Raw genomic sequence first — 23,673 nt, forward strand, 5'->3', positions numbered from 1 at the left:
TATATATATATATATATATATATATATATATATATATATATATATATATGTGTGTGTGTGTGTAATGCATGAAAAATGTAAGTCATTTGCAGGTTGAAGTGCAGTAAACCTGTCAAAAATCACTGTCTGTTCACAAAGACATGAAAGCATGCTATGCATTAAGCCATCTATTGCAATTAATTACACTGCCTGGTCAGGTATAGTCAGGATGGACTAAAAAAAGTCTAGATGTGATTAATAGAAGGGTCTCACACTAGTTTAATGAATGGAAATCAGACTCCTACACATGATTGGGTGATATTGGTAGACAGACAGAATTGCCTCTGGTTCAATAAGAGTCCTGGGGAAACCTTAGTAATTTGTTTAATTTATTTATGTATTTATATTTAGCTAATTGCCAGCTAGCCTTTCCTAACATCATCCATGGTATTGGTTGTTTTTTCTTGTGTGCAGCCACTTAGCACAGGGAGCCACGATGGAAGCACACAGTTACAGGACCAGTGCTTAATCTGGCAGTGTGGATTTTTATATATATTTTTTTAATGACATTTTGTTTTTTTTTAACATATGTATGTTAAATATAGGGATAAGTAAACATAATAGAAAAAAAAAATGCTGGGATCTGAAATTTCCTCTTTAAGAAGCCACCACGTTGGATACAAAATCTTGTTGTTTTTTTCTGACAGGCTTCACTTTAACAGTTTGTTGAAACATCAAGATTTAATAAACTCTTTTATGCATAAAATGTAAAGGATATACTGCTGCATTTTTATTATTCCACATGCAAACACTTTATTTTCCTTTTTAAGAGAGGCAGGCATTCTGGATAGCAGGCAGACATTTTATTAAGTCAGGCAGTTCTTAAGCTTTCACAGAAAATCCCTTCATGCTATTTTTTCCCCACTAAGATGAATTGCTATACATTAAATTATGTAATTAATCATTATGCCCTAGAAGGTACCTTTTAGCACAGTCTAGTAACTGCAGGAAACACAGTTAAAATAAAGGTGTGTGTGTGTGTGTGTGTGTGTTTATTTATTTATATATATATATATATATATATATATATATATATATATATATATATATATATATATATTAAATACATATATAGATATATATATATAGATTGATGTCCTGATGAAAGTTTGCTGATGTAAACTGAAACGTTGGCAAGATCTATGGATTAAAACCCTTTTTGTTTTTTACAAGTCCTTGAATGCTGGCTTCATTTGGCAGATTATATATATATATATATATATATATATATATATATATGATCCAGCGCACTCACTTATTCACTAAACAGCAATTTAAAATCTCACATAATGTACTAGTTTTATTTAAAAACACTCACCTAGGCAAAAAATAATGGGTGTTTACTTACAGTATACGATCAGACATTGCATAAGCCTGCCACAACGTCAAACGGGTTGAACAAAAATATTGTATGAAACATTAGGAATTGTAACCATTTTCATACACAGTTCCCTTATTTCAGGGGCTTAAATGTAATTTGAAAAATTAACACGATCATAAATAAAATGTTAATTTGTAATACTTTGTCGAGAATCCTTTGCAGGCCATAACTGCTTTAAGTCTGGAATGCATGCACATCACCAAACGCTGGGTTTCGTCCTTTATAATGCTTTTCCAGGCCTTTACTGCAGCTGTCTTCAGTCGTCGTTTGTTCGTGGGTCATTCTGCCTTAAGTGTTGTCTTCAGCAATTGAAATTAACTTATTTACCTTAAAAAAACTCCTAGTTTGCATTTGCAGTATATTTGGGGTCATTGTCCATCTGTAAAGTGAAGCTCCATCCAATCGACTTTGATGAATTTGTCTTTGGCTTTATATCTTTATACACTTCAGAATACACCCATCCTTCTGTCTTCTGTCACATCCTCAATAAACACTAGTAACTCAGTGCCATTGGAAGCCATTCATGTCCATGTCATCACACTGCCTCGACTGTGTTTTACTGATGATGTGGTATGCTTCGAATTATTAGCTGGTCCAAGCCATCTCTATACTTTTTTCTATCCATCATTCAGGTTGATATTAGTTCTATCTGTCCAAAGAATGCTATTCCAGAACTGGGCTGGCTTTTCTAGATGTTTTTTGGCCTTTCTATTCTTGAGGCTTATAAATGGTTTGCACCTTCTGATGAACCCTCTGTATTTTCTCTTGTGAAGTCTTCTCTTTATGGTAGACATAGATAATGATATGCCTTCCTCCTGGAGAGTGTTCTTCACTTGGGTGGATGTTGTGAAGGGGTTTTTCTTTACCATGGAAATGATCCTATGATCATACAGCACGGTTGTCTTCTGTGGACATCCAGACATTTTTGTGTTACAGAGCTAACTAGTGCATTCTTTTCTTCTCAAATGTATCAACCTGTTGTTTTTGCCACTCCTAAAGTTCCTGCTATCTCTCTGCAGCCTAAAGATGGCCTCTTTCACTTGCATTAAAAACATTGTCCACATGCTGTGGGTTCACTGCAACAGCTTCCAAATGTGAATTACACACATGGAATCACCTCCAGACAATTTACCTGTTTAATTGATAAATAAATCTATATAATATAATAAAGGAATAGCACGCACCTTTTCATGAAACAGCTTTTGAGTCAGTTGTCCAATTACTTTTGATCCCTTGAAAAAGAGGGGACTATTTATCTGTAATTTCTAAACCCTTCCAATTTGCATGTGAATACCCTCAAACTAAAGCTCAAATAATGTACACTAAGCCCATATTCATTATTTAACTGTAACTTGAATTTATACTGATAAACAGACTAAATAACAAAACATGTGTCAGTGTCCAAATATTTCCAGACCTAACTGTATATATACATTCTACAATAGATAATATAATGTATAATATACAAATACACTATATGGACAAAAGTATTAAGGGAATCTGATCATTGCACCAACAGGGCCTTTAATCACATTCTAAATATATAGACATGTTGCCCCCCCTCCCCCTTCCCTCCATTGCAGCTCTACCAGCTTCCACTCTTCTGGAAGGCTTTCCACAAGATTATGGAGTGTTTCTGTGGGCTTTTATGTCCATTCATCCACTAGGGCATTTGTGAAATCAGGGCACTGATATTGGATGAGAAGCCCTGACTCGCAATTTGACTCGCAATTTTCCTTTCAGTTCATGCCAAGGGTGTTCAGTGGGTTGAGGCCAGGGCTCTGTGTGGGCCAGTCAAGTTCTTCCACACCAAACTCATCCAACCATATATGGACATTGCTTTGTGCACCGGGGCACCATCATGCTGGAATAGAAAAGGACCTTCCCCAAACTTTTCCCATAAAGTTGGAAGCATAACATTGTCCAGAATGTCTTGGTATGCTGAAGCATTAATATTTACCTTCACTGGAAGTGAAGGGCCTAGCCCAGCCCCTGAAAACAGCTCCATGCCATCATCAACCCCCCACCAAACTTTACATTTGGCACAATGCAGTCTGGCAGATAATGTTCTCCTGGCATCCACCAAACCATGACTCTCCCATCAGACATAGAAGCATGATTCGTCACTCCGCAGAACACATTTCCACTGCTCCAGAGTCCAGTGGAAATGTGTTCGGATCAAGTCCTTTTCACCACTCGATCCAATGCTTGGCATTGTACTTGGTAATGTAAGCCTTGCATGCAGCTGCTCGACCATGGAAACCCATTCCACAAAGCTCCTCTCTCACAGTTTTTGTGCTGATATTAATTAAAGTTTGGAACTCTTAAGCTATGGAATCAGCTGAGCATTGCACCATGCGACTCGGCAGCTCTGTAACTTTACATGGTCTTACAATCCATGACTGAGTTACTGCTGTTCCTAAATGCTTACACTTTCCACTAATACACTTACAGTTAACCATGGAATATCTAACCGGGATGAAATTTCTCGAACTAACTTTTTACAGAGGTGACATCCTATCACTGTACCATGCTTTCATTCACTGAGCTCTTCAGAATGACCCATTGTTTTCACAAATGTTTATAAATGCAGATGTGCAGAAGTTCTTGATTTTACATCTTTGGCAGTGAGAAACTCCATTGATTAAGGATTATTGTAAGCCTTTGTTATTCCATTTGTTTCCACTTATGCACTTTTTGCTTCATTACTTGTAACTTCTACACTTTATAGTGCACTGTTATTGTTATTATATAGTGCACTGTATATTTTCTCTATTATTGGTTTTATCACTGTTTGCACTTTAAAGTGCACTACCTAATTGCACTTTATCATACCTTGCATTGTCTGACCTTTGTTTCTTCACCACCTGTGCCATTTGTACTAGACATGACTCATTGTTCTTCGTAAAAATATTGTCAATCAATGTGGTATGATTCATTTTTCTAGTGTAAACATATAGTTAACTTATATGATGTGTGTTGTGAATGATTTGAATAGTTACACAATAAAGGTGGTATAACTGATGCTGGGTATGGCTGTGGGTGGAAGTTATGCAAACATTGATAAGGTGTCGACATGATATTGTGCTTTAGATGGGGGTATTAAAACAAAGGGGATGGACGGTAGTTCAATCTCACCCCCTCCACCTATGGGCTTCAGATCAGGTGGCATTAATGACAATGGGGGAATTGTCATTGTTCACTCTTCAAACCTTAGGGCTAATTTTGGTGTCCCTAAACTTTTCCAGAATGCTAAGAGTTACCAAGCCCTTACCCACCCCCCTACGATATCCCCTTCCAAAAAACAAAACGTTTTTACCCATTAGTTAGGTTTTTTTACCTCCCTCTTACTAAAGTGAGGGTCATATTGACCACCATAGTTTTTTTTTTTTATGTGACCTAGTTACATAGTGAACCCCACGCCACCAATGTGTATCTTTTTTTTTTTGTTTTGTTTTTTTAACTAATAGCAAATAGTTGATATTTATAAAATCTAAATCATGAAACAATTGAAACGTCCATTGGCTGTTTCATAATAAATCCATATGGCATTTTAGAGCTTGGGATTTTAGATGAATCGACAATCGCCCATATTTGGAGGAATCGCAAATCTTCCAAAACGAAATGTGCAAGTCTACTTCCTATAAAGTAATACTCAATATAGTGCTTCTCTTTGAGAAGCATTAACCACATTTACTGTTATCTTGCTGTGCTTGACTGATCTTGTAGACCTTCAAAATCTGAAGATCCTAAGAGAAGAGTGCCTCTACCGACCGACTACTCTAGTTGTGTTTTCAGAAAAATAGAAATATTTGACATTGTCCAAGGAAAGGGACCGAAACTGTGTACCAAAACCACACATTGGCATGTATACAATACTTTACAAAATGTATACAACATAATATCATCAAAGCCACACTTGTTATAATTATGATCATGGTAAAATTGTATTCAAAACATATAAAAAAAGCAAAGGAAAAAATATAAAAAAGGAAATGTGAAACTAAACGATAAACCCATATTATTGTGTGTTGCTAATGCTGTTTTTTTGTCAGGTTGTTTATTTTGTTGGGTTGACTGGTTGGATGTTTAAGATATTGTAATCAGGAAGTAGAGGGAACTGCTAGCATGTCTTCTGATATAACACAGTACAGTGTATTTTAGTTCAAAGCCTCCAGATAACCGGTTATTATGCATGATAAGACAGCAATATCAGTCTCAACCTATCTGTGTACTGTGACAGGCATAGTTAACTATAGATATATCCAGTAAACTGGAAATTATGGGGAAGTGAGAAAAGATTTGTAGTTTTTATGGAAAATTAGTCAAAATGAAAAAAATAAGATCAACTATTTTTCAAAGTTGCCTTTTTTTGGAGCCTAAAATTTGCAGTGGTCTTGTGAGTTCTCCACAATCATTTGTTTAGTGAATGAATTGCTATTTACTAGAAAGTACAATATTCAATAACCCTGTCTGTGTTCTCATAAACTCTTAAACTTTTTTCTTCTTCTTTTTTTATAAATTGCATCTACATGTACCATGTTATTATGAGGCAAGTACTGTAGATGGTCAACAAGCGACCATGACACATTTAGCATGTTTCAATATGTCTAACTGAATAGACCCTGTTTGCAACCTAGCCTGTGAATAACTGCTATGTTTTGTGAAGAGCTCTGTACAAGGTGGTCAAAAATAAAGTTGTTTTCGTTGCTTTATATATACCGATGTCGCACTACAATATATTTATTTACTTGTATCATGGGTGTGTGTTTGATTGTCACATTGTTGAAAACGGATATTTCCAGTCCCAGAGAGAGAGAGGATACAAGATACTGAACCATGCATTGATACCATCAAGGGTCAAGTGGTTTATAAATGTTACAGCTGAGAACCACATGATGGAAGTATATCTTTTTTATTACTTGGCATTTTAAGGTTAAAGTTTGTGTTAGTATACATACTGAGGTAGTGCAGGGATTCATATGTGTAGTGACAAACTTGTTAGTCATTGGCGTCAGCATTTCATTAAAAGGTTGGCTGGTATCCTCAGGAGCGTAACTCCAAGTATACCTCAGTTTGTTCAACAAACTGCATGAAGGTGATCCATGTATTATTACCCATTTATTACATGAAATAATAGCATGGATCATATCATAGTCCATGTAGCATGCCTCCTAACCATCCTCAATTCAGCGGGTCAGTCCAGACTTGTGCTCTGTCTCCCTGTCATGACTTTGTTCCCTGAAATCCTGCTTTTTGGGACACCAAGGAACTGTCCCCAAAACGTGTAGCAAGAGAACATCATAATACATGCTTGCCTTATACACAGGACTCTAGGAGCCTGCAGGGAGCACTGAAACAGTGCTCCAAGCAAGTGCTGCCCTCAGTGGCTTGATTAGTAGGCATATGCATGGGGAAAATTTTCGGTTCGGTTCTGCATTCCTAAATTCAGGACTTCCCACGGAATTAGGGAGTTATCTACCAAAAGGCTGAAAGACCTAAATTGGTCTTTCAGCCAAATTTACTAATACTAAGTAAAAATTACTTAGTATTAGTAAATTTTGCCCCTACTCGCTATACCGCCTGTGGCTGCTCACTGTTAAAAAAAAAAAAAAAAAAAACGACACGTGAGTGGGGGCTTTTACACTAAGGGGGGACCTATTGCCCTCCCCCAGCCCCCACCCCTGAGTGGCGGTTGGGAGCCCTAATGTAAAATAATGGGGGGGACCTATTGTCCTCCCCCCTGGCCTCCACCTCTGAGCGGTGGGTGGGGGCCCTAAATTATAATAAGGGTGAACACCTAATGCCCTCCCCACTGGCCCCCACCCCTGCATGGTGGGTGGGGGCCCTAAATTATAATAAAGGGGGTGACCTAATGTCCTAATTTAGGGACCCAACCCACCGCTCAGGGGTGGGGGCCAGGGGGGAGGACATTAGGTCCCCCCTATTCTAATTTAGGGCCCCCACACACCGTTCAGGGGTGGGGGCCAGGGGGAGGGCATAAAGTCCCCCCCTTATTAGTATTTAGGTCCCCCACCCACCGCTCAGGAGTGGGGGCCGGGGGGAGGACATTAGGTCCCCCCCTTATTAGTATTTAGGGCCCCACCCACTGCTCAGGGGTGGGGGCCAGGGGGGAGGACATTAGGTCCCCCCTTATTAGTATTTAGGGCCCCCATCCACCGCTCAGGGGTGGGGGCCAGGGGGGAGGACATTAGGTCCCCCTTGTTAGTATTTAGGGCCCCCATCCACCACTCAGGGGTGGGGGCCGGGGGGACGACAATAGGTCCCCCCCGTGCTGCAGAGGGGTGGGGGCCAGGGGGGAGGACATTAGGTCCCCCCCCTTATTATGATTTAGGGCCCCACCTGCCGCTCAGGGGTGGGGGTCGGGGGGAGGACAATAGGTTCCCCCATTATTTTACTTTAGGGCACCCACTCACCGCTCAGGGGTGGGGGTCGGGGGGGCAATAGGTCCCCCCTTTAGTTGGGGCAACTTCGGCACTTCAGCACTTTGGAACTTCGGCACTTTGGAAATTCGGTAATTTCGGAACTTCGGGACTTCGACAATTCGGCAATTCATCTATTCGGACATTTTGAAGTACCCGAATGTCTGAATTTCCCTAAATTTCCAGTGATGGACCTACCTACTTTTCAAATGGGTCCGCCCCCTTTGGGCAGAGTAAGTGAGGCAATAACCTTACTGTTCCACCAACTTTACCCCCTTACCAATAATATATAGTTGAAAATGTAATGAGTGTTTTTTGGCATTCTGTGCAACAGACAATAATTAACAAAAAGACATCTTGAAATGTGCCCATAGACAACATTCCCAAATATAGAGAATTATCAGAAAACATCAATTTGAAAAAGATGTAGCCATCTACTTGTTTTTGTATATAACTGCCTGTACTTCTGGTCAAGATGTGGTGATGTCATAGTATAGGGAAATAAAACTATTGTTATAAAGTCAGCACTCTCACAATTCTGTATATCATTTGAAGAATAGTAGAATATTTCTGTTGGCCTGCAAATCATATATTGTTTTATTTATTTATTATTTATTATTTAAATATCCTGTATTATTGTATTGAGTTATTGATTTATTTATTTAATAAAACTTTTTTTTTTCATCAATGAGATTTGAGATAATTTGGACTCACATGTGATTGAACCTTCTTCCCATCCTTACAGACAGGGTACCATGCTTTATCCTTTTACCATCTGTTTAAAATCATTAACATGCCTCCAGCGGGCCTCCTTCCTTTACTGGATTTAAAGTGTGGAATGGCATTTGCACCCCTGCTGACTCTTGTCCACTTCCATTCCTGTTTATATTTGCTCAGGCTCTAGATGAGAAAGGAAGTAACAGATTAGTAAAAAGCAGAAACAGATTGGGTTAATCGAAAGAATAAATGTGGACCAATGCACTAAAAAATGTGCTACTAAATATTTGTCGCAGCGGAAGGAAAAGGCAACCTCTCTAGATATGACATAAAACTGAACTATGTTAAAAATGTTCAATTTGCAATGGGAGAGACAACTAAATATATTTTATGTTTCCAAAAATGAGTAGGCATCATTGTCACTATATATGCATATATATCATAAAATAAAAATCAACAGAGACATGCTATATTTTTGCGGACTAACAGTGGTCAAATGAATTTCTATTCTCAATCAAACATTAAACAATTTCAGTTTATTTAATTTCAAGAGGAATTCTAGGTATTCAACTTATCCCTGAAACTCAAAGAATGGACAGAAGAAGATAAATCTTGTTAATCTCCATTACATATCTTTCAGAAGTAGAGATTTGGAGACCCAGTCCCACAAATCATGCCATACCATGTAAAAAATAACAGATACCACTGTTAGATGTGATTCTAGTACCATAAAGGGTTCATGGAAACATCACAATATTATGAATGTCTCCAGAATGTAAAAATACCTTTATTTTCCCTATGCTCTACTTTTTTATTTATTTTTTTAATTATGATTGGTGTTAAGATTAGGGTTCCTTTAACCGTATGACCATATTGGACAAGCATATCCTACCAAGATTGGTGGGAGTTATACTTATAGCAAGCTGCCATATGTAACATATATTTAAATCACTCTATCATTTTGATTTGCTTTAAAATGGCATACGAACTACAAATGTGGACTGCTTGCTGTGACCACTGACTTTCAGTAAATGTAAAAAAAATTTTTAAAAAATCTTATTAGGTTCGATTTTTAATTGGCCCTTTCGCGTCACTTGCCAATATTTTTAATGAATACTTAGAAAGGCCAGGCACAGTGTTCCTATGACTGCTCTGACATATGTAATTAGTTTTGATCTTTGGGAACATTGTATTTGCCTATCTAATGATGTGCTTTGCTGACCATAACAAATTACATTCTTGTAGTGATAAAGGCACATCAGTAAAACTATCTTGCAATCTTGAAGGGAGGGCATGGAGCAGGTTTTTGGGAATTCCTTATCACCTCTTCTCTTTGATGGTGTGTGTTTTTTTTTTGTTTTTTTTTATACTACAAAAGAAAAAAAGTTAGTGCAATCTTATTATAATGACTTTATTTGCAGTCGCTAATGCATTTTTCAAAAACCACTACTTAATATATTCATGTAATAATTTGTAAATTTATGTTGAAACGTTATGTATCACGCTGAGCAAGAGGTCTTTTCTACAAGTAAGCTGTCATATTTAATATCTGTCACGATACAAAACTCTTTTGATTCCAAAATCTTCTAGAGGAGACTAATCAGAAATCAAAGTAAATTTGTTCAATGTCTGCATGCCAGAATTGGTCAGAATTGAAAATGTTCATTGAACCTGTTTTGAAAGGTTGAATTATATTACTTTGCTCCTAAGCCTATGACCGTAATTTGTGGTGTGTATGAATGTATGTATGTGTGTGTGTGTATATATATATATATATATATATATATATATATATATATATATATATCTCTATCTATCTATCTATATATATATATATATATATATATATATATAGATATCTATATATATATATAGATATCTATATATATATATATATATATATATATATATATAGATATCTATATATATATATAAAACATTTTTTTAAATTCTGTATAAGTGTCTGAAAGGAGGAAAGACAACCAAAGAAATCATATTATTTTAAATGTTTATAATTAGATTTTATTGGTTTCTATTATTATCAGTACTAGTTTTGAAGAATTAAAATAGTTGAGCTTGATACAGATGCAGTCTTAACTCTGCAAGATAAATATTTCAGTTTCTCTATTTAGGGAATGTTTTACATTGCAGGGTAAGGGAACAGGGACAGTGCACCCAGACCACTTCAATGAGATCAAGTGGTTTTTGTGCCTATAGGGTCCCTTTAAGAATACTTAGTTGGCCCAAAGACTTGGAAGATATCTATGGGCCAATTTACTTTGAGTTGTCTCCACCTCCGCTGATTCCAGCACCAATTGAATACAAGTTAGTAGATGTAGTATACTGTCAGCCAGGAAAACAAAAGTTGAATTCATGCTGGTAAATATTAAAGGGCTTGGTTATGTAAAAATTAACCCATAAATAATGGGTTATAATGGGTTAAATGATGGGTTATAATGGGTTAAATAAATACATAATAAATAAATAATGTATTTTATTTTTTGGGGGGGAAAAAAGAAAAAAAAAAAAGTTAAATGTCACCTCTTAAGTGTCACTTAGTGTAAAGTTTAATGATTCTGTCTACAGTAGCAGCCAGACACCTTCCACACCAGGGTGAGATGCACCAATATTTTTTATCTCATACACTTAAGTTTATTGGATGCAATTATTCCATACATTTAATACCACTTATTACATAGGAGGATAGGGACTGCATTATAAAACTATAGCAGTCATACCATGACTGCTATCAGTTTTCTACTCATCTTGGTTCACTGTTTAGTGAACCAGATTGTAGTTTGCTAATAGGAGAATCATGGACCATGCATATTCAGTCCACAGTTCACCTTTCGCTAGAGCAGTGGTTTGCAAACCAGTCCTCGTGGCCCAGCAACAATCCAGGATTTATGTATTTTCCTTTTTTATTCCAATGAAGATACTGACAAAACCTGGGCTGTTGGTAGGTCGTGAGGACTGGTTTGGGAACCACTGCTCTATAGCGAAGGACCTCCTGCTGCCACTAGAAGCCATTTTCAGAGATCATAGTGGGCTCAGGGTCCTGAAAGCATAATGCAATTTGGAGTAATGCAAGGTGCTAATGGTGCTTAGACTTTGGGAAAGGAAAACATTCTTAGTAAGAGATGTGCAAATTTAAATTTATTATTAAAATGATAGACGGACCACTGAAATGTGTGTAAAAATACACAAACACCACATGGAGACTTTTAGATTTTTTATGTGCTTTGCTGATTAGTGTTACTTTTTTGTTTAATGTGACCAATCCACTTTAAATATCAAATAATAACAATATTGTATTACAGTGTTCTGTCTCTTGCGGACGTGGTGTTAAAACAAGAGAAGTGTATTGCTCAATGAAGGATGGAACTAAAATTGATCAAGAGTATTGTAAACATCTTGCCAAGCCAAACATACAGAAGAAATGTCGAGGGGGGAGGTGCCCCAAGTGGAAAAGTGGCGAGTGGGGGAAGGTAAGATCAATCATTTTGTATGTTGCTTTGAACATAAATAATCATGTTTTATATTATTCCTTAACAAAATGACTCATGTTGACTTTGATAAGATTGTTTTTCAAAGTGTGAATGGTTGTAAATTCAAAGTCAATTTCAACTTTTTGACCAAAGTAGTCAAAAACTTCACCAAGTTAACTATGTTTTCATTTCAGTTCAACTTTGAAATTATTTTTGAATTCACAATTTACCCTCTAGTAAATAAGCCTCTTTGAAATTAGATTGAAATGGTACATCATGTTTCTGTGGCTTAAGGACATAGTCTTAAATTAGAGGGGCAAAGGTTTAAAAATAATATCAGGAAGTATTACTTTACTGAGAGGGTAGTGGATGCATGCAATAGCCTTCCAGCTGAAGTGGTAGAGGTTAACACAATAAAGGAGTTTAAGCATGCATGGGATAGGCACAAGGCTATACTAACTATAAGATAATGCCAGGGACTAATGAAAGTATTTAGAATATTGGGCAGACTAGATGGGCCAAATGGTTCTTATCTGCCGTCACATTCTATGTTTCTATGTTGTACTTTCCATACATGGTTCTTGAGTAGAGTACCATTTCAAGACACCTATCTAATCTTAAATTGTGGTCTGGGTCTACATAAAATGAATGGCCATGCCTATACGTACAGATCTTCTTGGCTTTTGACTAAGGGTTTGCATTGCAGAATACAATACCCTTTAAGGGAAACTTTGCATCAATCCCTAGGTGTGAGGAGTAAATTTTCGTTATCCACTAGACTCTAACTTCAGACTTGCTCATTTACTCTGTCTACTTAAGGAGTAGTCTTAACCTTTTTAATGAAATTGTCCTCTTTATCTACCTTACTATGGCACACATAAGTGCATTAATCATAGGACTGAAGACAGTCCAGGACATCATTTTTTTTCAGGGGCTCTTACTGATAAACATCATACAATATCTGATTATTATCATGGCATTGTAAAGCTGCATGAGACATCTTTAGAGTGGAAGGTGTCAGAACATCTTTCACACCTCTCCCATTCAATGTAATGGTTGTAATGATCAGCTTTTCAGGAGTGATGTTTTTTAATGTGACGCCAGGACCTTTTGAGTTTCTTTAGTAAAAAATCACCACTAATCTGTGGGAAAAGCAAGGGATGAATTTATACAACTCATGCTCTAGTGAAATTGCCGCATTATCTCAGCAACAGAGGTGTGATCGTATAGTCAACAGGTCTTATGCTCCTTTTTCTAATCCATGATTAGTGCACTGCTATTTCATATGATATCGAAGCATTTTTTGTGCAAAGAATCGGATGCATTTTCAGTGTTCAAATAGCCTAGAACAGATCCTGCTTATTTCTCAAATTGTGACCAAATACCCCATTTAATCTGTGTGTCTGTAATTATATACATAAACCATTATTCAGGGTAATACGGTTCAGAAGAACAAAACTCACAGAACCGTCGAATGAAAATAGTTTTTACCCCTTAAGGACACATGACATGTGTGACATCATGTCATGATTCCCTTTTATTCCAGAAGTTTTGTCCTTAAGGGGTTAAAGTGTTTTACAAATTTTTTGGTTTTAAACATAGCTGGGAGGCGAGTCCTCAACTGATTCAGCACCCATATTTTGGGTAAAGGCTGTGAAAGAGTAGAGGTTGTTAATTTGACGTGACCTGGAAAATTAACTGTGACAGGAGTTTTTCACAGGCCCCATAACTAGAAGCTTTAAGCTGTCACCTAAATGCAAGAGCCTATAATTTAAGACTACCTATTGACACAGTTCTTGTATGTCCGATTCATGCGTTACCGGACATACATTACTTAGGACTTCCAGTAAAATTAGCACTTAAAGGCTACTAAACCTAGCATCACTGAGAAGATCTCTGCATCTGGCTCGGTTTAATCTTCTTGTTTTTTTTTTTGTTCTTTTTCTTATCCTTTTTCTTTTAACAATCGTAAAAAAGTATTCTCAGGCTATATATTACGCTGCAGAGCCCTTTCTTCATGCTATAGCATGATGTGCTTCTTTGTTTGACTAAATCACTTCATCACTAGCAGAGTGAAGTGCTGGAAATTGATTTAAATACCCCTTTGGGGATTCTTCCCACCCTTTAAAGTTTTAAAAATTAAGCAGTTTATAAGAAAATGTCAGAGGGTGAAAAGTCGATAGCTGAAATAAACGGAGGAATGTTTTACTAGTTAATTCACAGTTTATATAATAAACACAGAGGAAAGAGGAGACACATGTGTTTGCCAATATAGAGTCCAAAGTATTTAAATATTTAGTATATCATGGCATTACATTTGTTGCCAATTATTGAATCAGAGATTACTGCTACAGATGGGGCTCAGTTAATGAAAACATATGAGAGAGAAAGGATAATGCACTTTTTTTGTATTCTGTAAGAATGATCATAAATGACTTTTTATGACATATGTGCTTAATATTTGGAGGCAAATCGTACCTTAAATATACGTTTTATGTATTCAATTATAATGACCACTATGAAGATGCATTGGAGTGTGGTAAAAGCCTTTTATGCAGTAAGAGTCTTTAAATCTATGCACATCACATGTAAGTGAATACAAATCCTTTGTTTTCTTAAGATATATACCACAATGAAGGCTGATGTATAGGGACATAGAGATTGTTTGATGCATTATTGATCCAAATGAAGCAAAAAGAACCAGTTTGAAACTATTTCCAATTGTACCACAAACAGGGGAAACAATGGCAATTTAAAATCTCCTTGGACATCTTCTTCAACCTACATTAGCAAAAAAAAAAAAAAATGTTGTGTATGTCATGATTAGTTCTGTAGTTTCATTTCCTCTCACTTTTTTGATGGCTGGGGAAGCAGACGAAAGACCCAGTAACATGTGTGTCAAGTTTGAGGCATTTTTTAATAATGCCCCTTCTTGTAGGTATAAAACCCTTTGTCTGCTCTAACATCACCAATCCTCCCTGATTTGGGCCATCAGATCCTGCATGTCCTAAAAAGATCCTGAATGTCCTAAATCACCTGTGTGATGTTCAGTTTTCTAGAGTTACCATTGGGTTATCAGGGTATAGAGTGAGACCCCTCTAGTGGTGGTTGTTTGTCAATTCCATGTATTACCAGGTTTATAGTATTGACCAGGGCATGCTGTTGAGTATATGAAGATACGTGGGCTAGAGCCAATCAAATCAGGAAGTAGAGTCACATTCCGGGGCATAGGTAGAGTCTTGCACCCTATCATATCTAAACCCAACCAATCTTCTGCTGATATACTACCCTCCTTCCCCCTCCCCCATATGGAGATGGTTGTTTTGCATGTGAACAATGACCCTAATTATTCTCTAAAGCTTAACTATTAAATCAAGAGTCTCTCATTGTTTTCCAGCATATAGGAAAACAAACACGTAAAATAGAACTTGTGGCTGCTGCTGATTACTGGAGACCCTACCACCAAGTATTTAAATATAGATGTATATATCTTTTTAAGGTTTGAAGGTTTATGCTAGTTCAATCACTGTTTGGTATAACTTCCCCTCACCCCAACCCTCAGCACTAACCTCACTTTGTGTATGTTGGGTGGATAGAGACTGCTAATGTACTTGGATCTGTAGGTTGGGGCTGCAGACTAGTGAAGGGGGAATTGGTCTTGAGACAGGGTTGGGACCACTGGCTGATCAGCATTAAGAGGGAGGGGCCAGGTTAAGCCCACTCCCATGGATTAGTTGGAGAAACATGCCCACTAAATAATCTGCCCCTTTTGGATCTTTTCCCCATCTCCATGTGAAAAGAAAAAAGGTTCCACTTCTAAGACCACTTTTAAAACAGTTTCATAATCTGAAAGTAATATTTTGAACCTCTTAAAAAAAGCCAAGTTTCAGATCAATTTCATAAATCGTCCCCATTATTAGAGGCAGAGATTTGGGTTAAGGGTGGCGTAACTAGCATCCTTAAAATATACTTAGATGTCTGTTACTTTTTCATTTTGTTATACTTGATATCATCCCTGCATATAGAAAAGAAAGTGCACGCAACTCAGATGCCTTCTCGACTATTTATTTCCAATACACCTTTGAATCCATTTTCCCTTTCTTTTTTAAATCTTCCGATACACCATCTGGTTTGGTATCTTTGCTTGGAGAGAAGTCATTCTCCCTTTTTGTCTAGAAGGAGAAATAACGTGATGTCTTTGATGCTATAACTTGGGATCTTGATTTATTATGACCCACCCAAGCTCAAGATTGCCCATTGACTTCTAAAGATTTTATGAAATGAATAATTTAAAAAATACAGTGTAACAATTTTGTAAGTATTCGGATTTCCCAGGAAGCCATTTAGGACTTTGTATTTTAAAGTAATTCATTCCCTAAGGAATTTTACACTAGTTATTATATACTAATTAATTACCTCAACTTTGCTTAAAGCACAAATACAAAATGGCCTGCTTTTCAAATGTTTTATTTGTTGTGATGTGTGGAAAATGTGGTTTAATGTATAATTTGAAAAAGAGAAGCGATGGGAAGATTGATAAATCAGTTGCAGACCTCCCAATTGCCCTGCCTTTGGTTGTACAGTCCCGTTTTTAGGGTCCTGTCACAATTTTGTTCCCTGGTGTCCTGCTTTTAGTGAGTTCAGGGAACTGTCCCCAAAAAGCACAGCACAAGTGCATCGCTAGGCATGCCGACACTATGCAAAGGCTTTAGGACCCTGTAGAGAGTGCCAAAACAGTGGGTTGGCCTGGGTGATTGGCAAGCAGCCTGGCTGTCAAGCATTCATGCCAGGCTGACCTTTCATTTCCTTGGCAAAACCTACCCCATTCTGGGCGGATTCTCCCCTTTAGGTAGCATGTCATACATTAAAAAAATTAATGTTAGTGCAAAAAAATGCAGACAATAAACACTGCATTATCATTATTTGTTATGCATGTACAGTGCATTTTCACACCATTTGATTCACAGATGAATCGAGAATAAATAACAATAGTTAGTGCAGTGGTAAAGCAGTAAAAAATATAATGAAAACAATTATATGTTGTTATTCATCTATATAGCTTTTCAGAATTCAGGATTTCACCTGAATTGCAAATCTTTTGTGAAACTGAATTCCGAAGTCCAATAAATTGATGGTTATGTGTATTCTGTGCAATAATGCGTTCCATTATAAAGTGTGTTATGTAGTAATACAGAAAAGGGGTTTGTTATACAGTGTTCTACATTTAAATGGCACTATGGTGTAAATGTTCTGTGTAGGACCTGCTCTCTGTTTTATTCCTTATGAATGAGCTTTGTATAAATTCTGAAATTAAAGTTCAAGAATAAATCAGAGTTTTTTTGCTTCAAATCTGTAGTTTCAGTGGTCTCCATATGCATTATTGAACTCACAGTGATTAACAGACATCACATTCTATTTTAAAACTGAATTATTATTTAGCATATGGTATAAACGATTCAAAAGTTTGAAATGCTCAGTGGTATAAAATGATCTGTATATAAAGAGTATCTCCTATAAAATATTCTACTTTACAGTTTTCCATGTATAACATTTTCTAATGCATAATGTTCTTTGTATGACATATTATCCCATATTTTCCTTGATATAAGTGTTACCCGATGATAAAAAAAAAATGTTCTATGATATGGAGTATTTTATGGTATAAAATGCTCTTAATAGCTCCGTAAATAGAAGGTAATGCATTATAGGTATAAAGTATTCTATTGCATATAACATGTATAATAAACTCCATACATGAAATGTTCTAGGATAAACATATTCTACAGTTTCAAGTGTTCCACATTCAGTGGCAGCTCTAGACTTTGCAGGGCCTTAGACCCCCTCCCAGCCCCCCGGCCCCCCCTTCCCTCTCCCCCCCATTGAAACCCATACTGAAAAACAAATGCAAGTGATGTGATAATAAACTGGCCAGGGCCCCTGGTGTCTAGTGGTGGGGCCATCTTCCTGTTTTCCCTCTGCACGTGGCATAGTTTGCTGCCAGTGGGTGCTGGCATATCACTTAGCACCTGCTGCCCTGACTTTCAGTCCATCCTGCAGGGCTACCATCATAACACTTATGGCCCCTTACAAACACAGTCACTGACCCACACCAACTCACACATACTGACACACATGCTTCCAGACACATAGATACACACTAACACATATATATATACATTGCAGAGACACTTATGGTGATACACAAACTGCCAGACAGACATTTACTCACACAGTGATTCACTGCAAGACACATTGACAACCATACATACATGTGCATACACAGCCCCGCACAGTGATTCACTGCTAGACACATTGACAACCATACATACAGGGGCGGGCTGGGCCGGGGGGCAGGGTGGCAATTGCCCCCCAGGCCGCCCTAAATCACGGGCTGCCCACATCCGAAATAAAAAAAAAAGTTCCCCCCAGTGGCTGAACTACCGGGTCGGACCTGCGTCCAGGCCCATCACACCAGGGGGCCTGGCTGCTCTGTAGACCCCTGCTGGCAGGACTGCCTCCCCTTGCAAAACTGCTATTTAGTATATTGCTAATTCGGCAATATACTAAATAGAAATTATCTTACCTCACTGATTGGCCGATCGGCCAGTAACCTCAGTAAGGGGCAGAGTGAGGTGCAGATGGAGGTCCCGCTGCATTCATTGTTTGTGTGTGCCGCGGAGGCACACTGGAACTCAATGCCTACCCTCACCTCTTCCTGGGCGGAGTTCTGGCAGAGCTGCCTCCATATCCTGCCTGCAGGGCTCCTCGCTCAGTTCCCAGGATGCCAGCACTTAGACAGCACAGGGGAGCACAGTGCAAGCCCAGCAGACCTAAGGCCCCCAGGATTCCCTGTCCCAGTTGGCAGCCGTGGCACACAGGATCAAGGTGAGTGACATACTCAACCTCACCTCTCCCTGCACACATAGGAGGCTGTCTCTTCCTGGCTCTACTTCTTTCTGTGTGTCTCACTTCCTTTCTGTCTTTCGTTTTTTTAACTGTCTTAGGCTCTCCTTTCCTTGTGTCACTCTCTGTCTCTCTATGGTTTTCTAGCCATCTCTCCTTTCCTTGTGTCACTCTTTGTCTCTCTCTAGCTGTCTCTGGCTCTCCTTTCCTTGTGTCACTCTCTGTCTCTCTATGGTTTTCTAGCTGTCTCTGGCTCTCCTTTCCTTGTGTCACTCTCTGTCTCTCTATGGTTTTCTAGCTGTCTCAGTCTCTCCTTTCCTTGTGTCACTCTCTGTCTCTCTATGGTTTTCTAGCCATCTCTCCTTTCCTTGTGTCACTCTTTGTCTCTCTCTAGCTGTCTCTGGCTCTCCTTTCCTTGTGTCACTCTCTGTCTCTCCATCTCTTTACATGTGTAGCTCTGTCTCCCTTTGGCTCTCTGTCTCGGTCTCTCCCTCCCTATCTCCCTCTCTGTTTCTTTGTCTCTCTCTCAAACAGCCACAAATACAATCACACTCAGCCAGCTCTCACACCCACACAATCTCACTCATCCAACTACACACATACATGTAACACTCACCCAGCAACAGTACAATCACACAAAGAAACCACACACATGTCAACCATGTGTATTGCTTAGTGGGGAGTGACGAGGAGTGAAAATATGCACCAGGTAGAGTGACAAGGGGGCCCTACTTTAATTCTTGCACAGGGGCCCAGTGGTCCCCAGTTATGCCCCTTGTTGCCCCCCATGGGCCCGCGGTACTGGTACTGTGGTTGAACTGGGGCCCACACACTAAGGGGGACCACCGGGTGGCCCATACACAGCAAGAAGAGCTAGACCCCAACTCCCAAGCACCCTAGCCAGCACACTGGACCTCGGGAAAGGTACCAGCAAAGGTAGGAAACTGTTTGTTTTTAAAAGTGTAAAGTGTGTGTGTGTCAGTGTGTCTGTGTGTGTGTGTGTGTGTGTGTCAGTAGGTCTGTGTGTGTGTGTCATTAGGTCTGTGTGTGTGTGTGTCAGTAGGTCTGTGTGTGTGTGTGTCAGTAGGTCTGTGTGTGTGTGTCAGTAGGTCTGTGTGTGTGTGCAAGTATGTCTGTGTGTGTGTGCAAGTATGTCTGTGTGTGTGTGCAAGTATGTCTGTGTGTGTGTGCAAGTATGTCTGTGTGTGTGTGTAATAATAATAATAATAATAATGCCGTAGTGGACAACTATGAATAGGATAGCCAGGATAGTTTGGGGCTATCCTATTCATAGTTGTCCACTACGGCATTATGGTCTAGGATACCCCCAACCTGACAGCATTCCCCACTGCTATTTGCAGCATATATATATATGTCAAAACACATTCAATGTATGCATTACAGTTGCAGTATGTACATATGATCCCCACTATAATCACTTTTTTATGTGGCATTCCTATGTTTTTACTTATCACCATTTTATCATATAATGGCTCTCTAAATGCTTTATTATACCTAAGTTAATTTTAAAAATATTTATTTAAAATATTTCTTTTAAAATGGTTCATAAAATGTGCTATCAGATTTTAAATTGTTATATGTATTTTAATAATTATATTAATAATATTTGTTAAATATTTATTAGATTTCCCATACACATGCCTCTAATTAATTCCCCCCCCAATTTATATCACCACAATCAATTTAACTTATATAGAAATACAAAATATGTCCAACCAGAGTGTTCCAAATAATATAAACATCATGTCTATTCTTATGCTTATTTATATGTATAGAAATTAAGAATCCCTTTTCACAAAATCCGATTTTTAGACGAAAGGGCGCTTTAAACTACATTTCCCAAGCGCCCTTTCGCCGATCTGCCGACCACGTGACCCGCACACGGCTTCCCCATTGGCCGCGGGTCACGTGATGATCCTTGCCCCACCTTCAGAGGAGTGCATGCCGCCCACCAATAGGACGGCTGCACTATCTCAACAGCTACCTCACGCCGATCACGTGACTCGCACACTACATTTCCCAAGATACTGTGCGGGTCACGTGACGCGCAATTTTTAATATTATTAAAATCTATGTTTTAAGACCTCGTTTTTGAACAAAATTTAACTCACAAGGATAGGGTATACTAAGGAATAAGATACATATTCTCATTTAAAGCTTTTATTTATTTTACGTGAAATGCAAATTGTATGATTTTAACTGGCTGCCGAACAATGATGTCATCTTGGCGCCATTTTTTAAAGTACCAGTACCTATATAAATTCTTTATGTGCCAGGTAATATGTTATTCCATTTTTGATAAAGCCCCAGCGGTGAAACGCGTTAAATGGTTATTTATATTGTGTTATTTTATAATAAATGATTTTTTGGTCAGACTATTGTACCACTATCATTTTATATACACAATTATCATTATTATTTTATTTTTTCCTGGCATTTTTTATTCTACATATCCTGAAGTGGGGATTATACCACTAACGCTATTTCTAAAGTGCAGTGGATTCTGCACTTTACCTGTGAGTATATTTTATCTTATTTTACTCACCATCTTTTAATTTAATCGGAGAGCACTATCTGCTGTTTTTATTTCCCTCTTCTCCTGAGAGTTGGACGTACCCCTTGGAGGACAAGCAACAATATATCCCATAAGCGGGGATTATACCGCTGTATGCCTACAAACCCTGAGCTGGCTATAGCTCAACTAAATGTGAGTGCAACATATATTATTTATACTGTCACATTAAGTGTATACACTCCGCACGATTAGTCCTTTCACCTTGTGTCTTCCATACTACGAGACGGTAGAAACTACTACAACAAGAGAACCTACCCCCACAGCGGAATTAGTGACTATACCTACTTTACCTCAAGACACCTATTGGAACTAACCAACCATTCTGGACTATACCTATTTGTATTTTTATTCATTTTTATATTTTTATATTTGTATTGTTATTCCTACTTTTATTTTTTATTTTTTTTATTTATTTTATCTGTGGCGCAACCTTTTTCTTTACTGTACATTGACAACCATACATACATGTACATACACAGCCACGCACAGTGATTCACTGCTAGACACATTGACAACCATACATACATGTACATACACAGCCACGCACAGTGATTCACTGCTAGACACATTGACAACCATACATGCATGTACATACACAGCCCCGCACAGTGATTCACTGCTAGACACATTGACAACCATACATACATGTACATACACAGCCCCGCACAGTGATTCACTGCTAGACACATTGACAACCATACATGCATGTACATACACAGCCCCGCACAGTGATTCACTGCTAGACACATTGACAACCATACATACATGTACATACACAGCCCCGCACAGTGATTCACTGCTAGACACATTGACAACCATACATACATGTACATACACCGCCCCGCACAGGCAAATATACACACATCCACTGAAGTATTGCAGCGTGTATGAGGTGGCAGGTACAGACCAGCTCCTTCAAATAGACCACCTTCATCCAAACTTTCAACAATTAGTTTTGAATCTTCAGGTGGCTGGCCGGCAATATTATCTTATTCTCAGCACCTATGCTGTCTTTCCCTTCCCCTAATCTGTGGCACTGTGGGAAGCAAGTGGCTGCTGTCGCTCCTCACACCTCCTAATATCAGTCAGCCCTCTGGTGGCCCTCTTCTGTCTGGCCCATGCTATTGCATAAACAGACAAGAAAAAATAGTGGTAAACCGCGCCCAAACAGTACAAGTAATAATAAAATCGTATACATACAAATAGTCCTATAATAAGGAATGTATGGAACCTTCAATAAAAAATACAAAATAGTAATGGTGCAGTATATCAGGCAAGTAAAAAGTGGTTAAAACTTTATAAAAGACTAACTCACACTTTGCAGAGCTACTCAGAGCTCTGCCGTATAGCGCCTAGACGGTACAATCCCCGTCTCGGGATGTCAAGTGCTGGTGCAGTGCGTGATCCAATCCTCAGTAGTATATGGAAGTGTTTTTTGAGACATCATTTGGCTTTTTTTACTTATTATTCCCTTTGTGTATTCCAATTCAATATCGGCATTTTGCCGAACTGCATATCCCATGATACCATGCAATGCGATACGTCACTTCCGGGTAACGAAACTACACTTCTGTGAAAGAGGACACTGTGAACTACATGCCCCATAAGGCACCAGGAGCCACACTAGCATCACTTCCTGTGTTACATATAACACAAACGGCGGGAGACTACATGTCCCAGCATGCCACGGAACGACATGATGACGTCACTTCCGGGCGACGTGCGCGACCCGGAAGTAGGAAGCCAAAACACATCAGGACTTAATTTTACCAATCAGGAACCCCTATATAAGCGGATTTTATCCAAACTTGGACTTTATACTTCTGAAGAAGCCCCAGACCGGGCGAAACGCGTTAAGTTATTGATTTTATATATATTTGTTATATTTTATACTTTAAATAAAGCTATAGTTTTTACTATTTTATCTGCTGTTCCTGATTTTCCTGCATCCTGATTTATATCCGTTGGTGGGGATTATACCACCGTATGCTGTACATACCAGAGCAAGATATTTGCTCCAAAATTTGTAAGTAGGATATTTTTCCTTTTTTACCAACACTGTTTGCAATACATGCTGTACTATTGGATCCTATCTCTATATTTTCT

At 38.3% G+C, this 23,673-nt stretch overlaps 1 protein-coding gene across 1 annotated transcript in view; it reads left to right on the forward strand.

Moving 5' to 3' along the window:
- Positions 1–23,673, forward strand: part of ADAMTS9 (ADAM metallopeptidase with thrombospondin type 1 motif 9) — a 220,810-nt gene that overhangs the window by 151,554 nt on the left and 45,583 nt on the right. Inside the window, exon 29 of the mRNA XM_063426827.1 lies at positions 11,901–12,068. Within this exon, the coding sequence (XP_063282897.1) occupies positions 11,901–12,068 (168 nt within the window). The remainder of the gene's footprint in view (positions 1–11,900; positions 12,069–23,673) is intronic.

Source organism: Pelobates fuscus, chromosome 7 (genome assembly GCF_036172605.1).
Source record: "Pelobates fuscus isolate aPelFus1 chromosome 7, aPelFus1.pri, whole genome shotgun sequence".
NCBI lineage: Eukaryota > Metazoa > Chordata > Amphibia > Anura > Pelobatidae > Pelobates > Pelobates fuscus.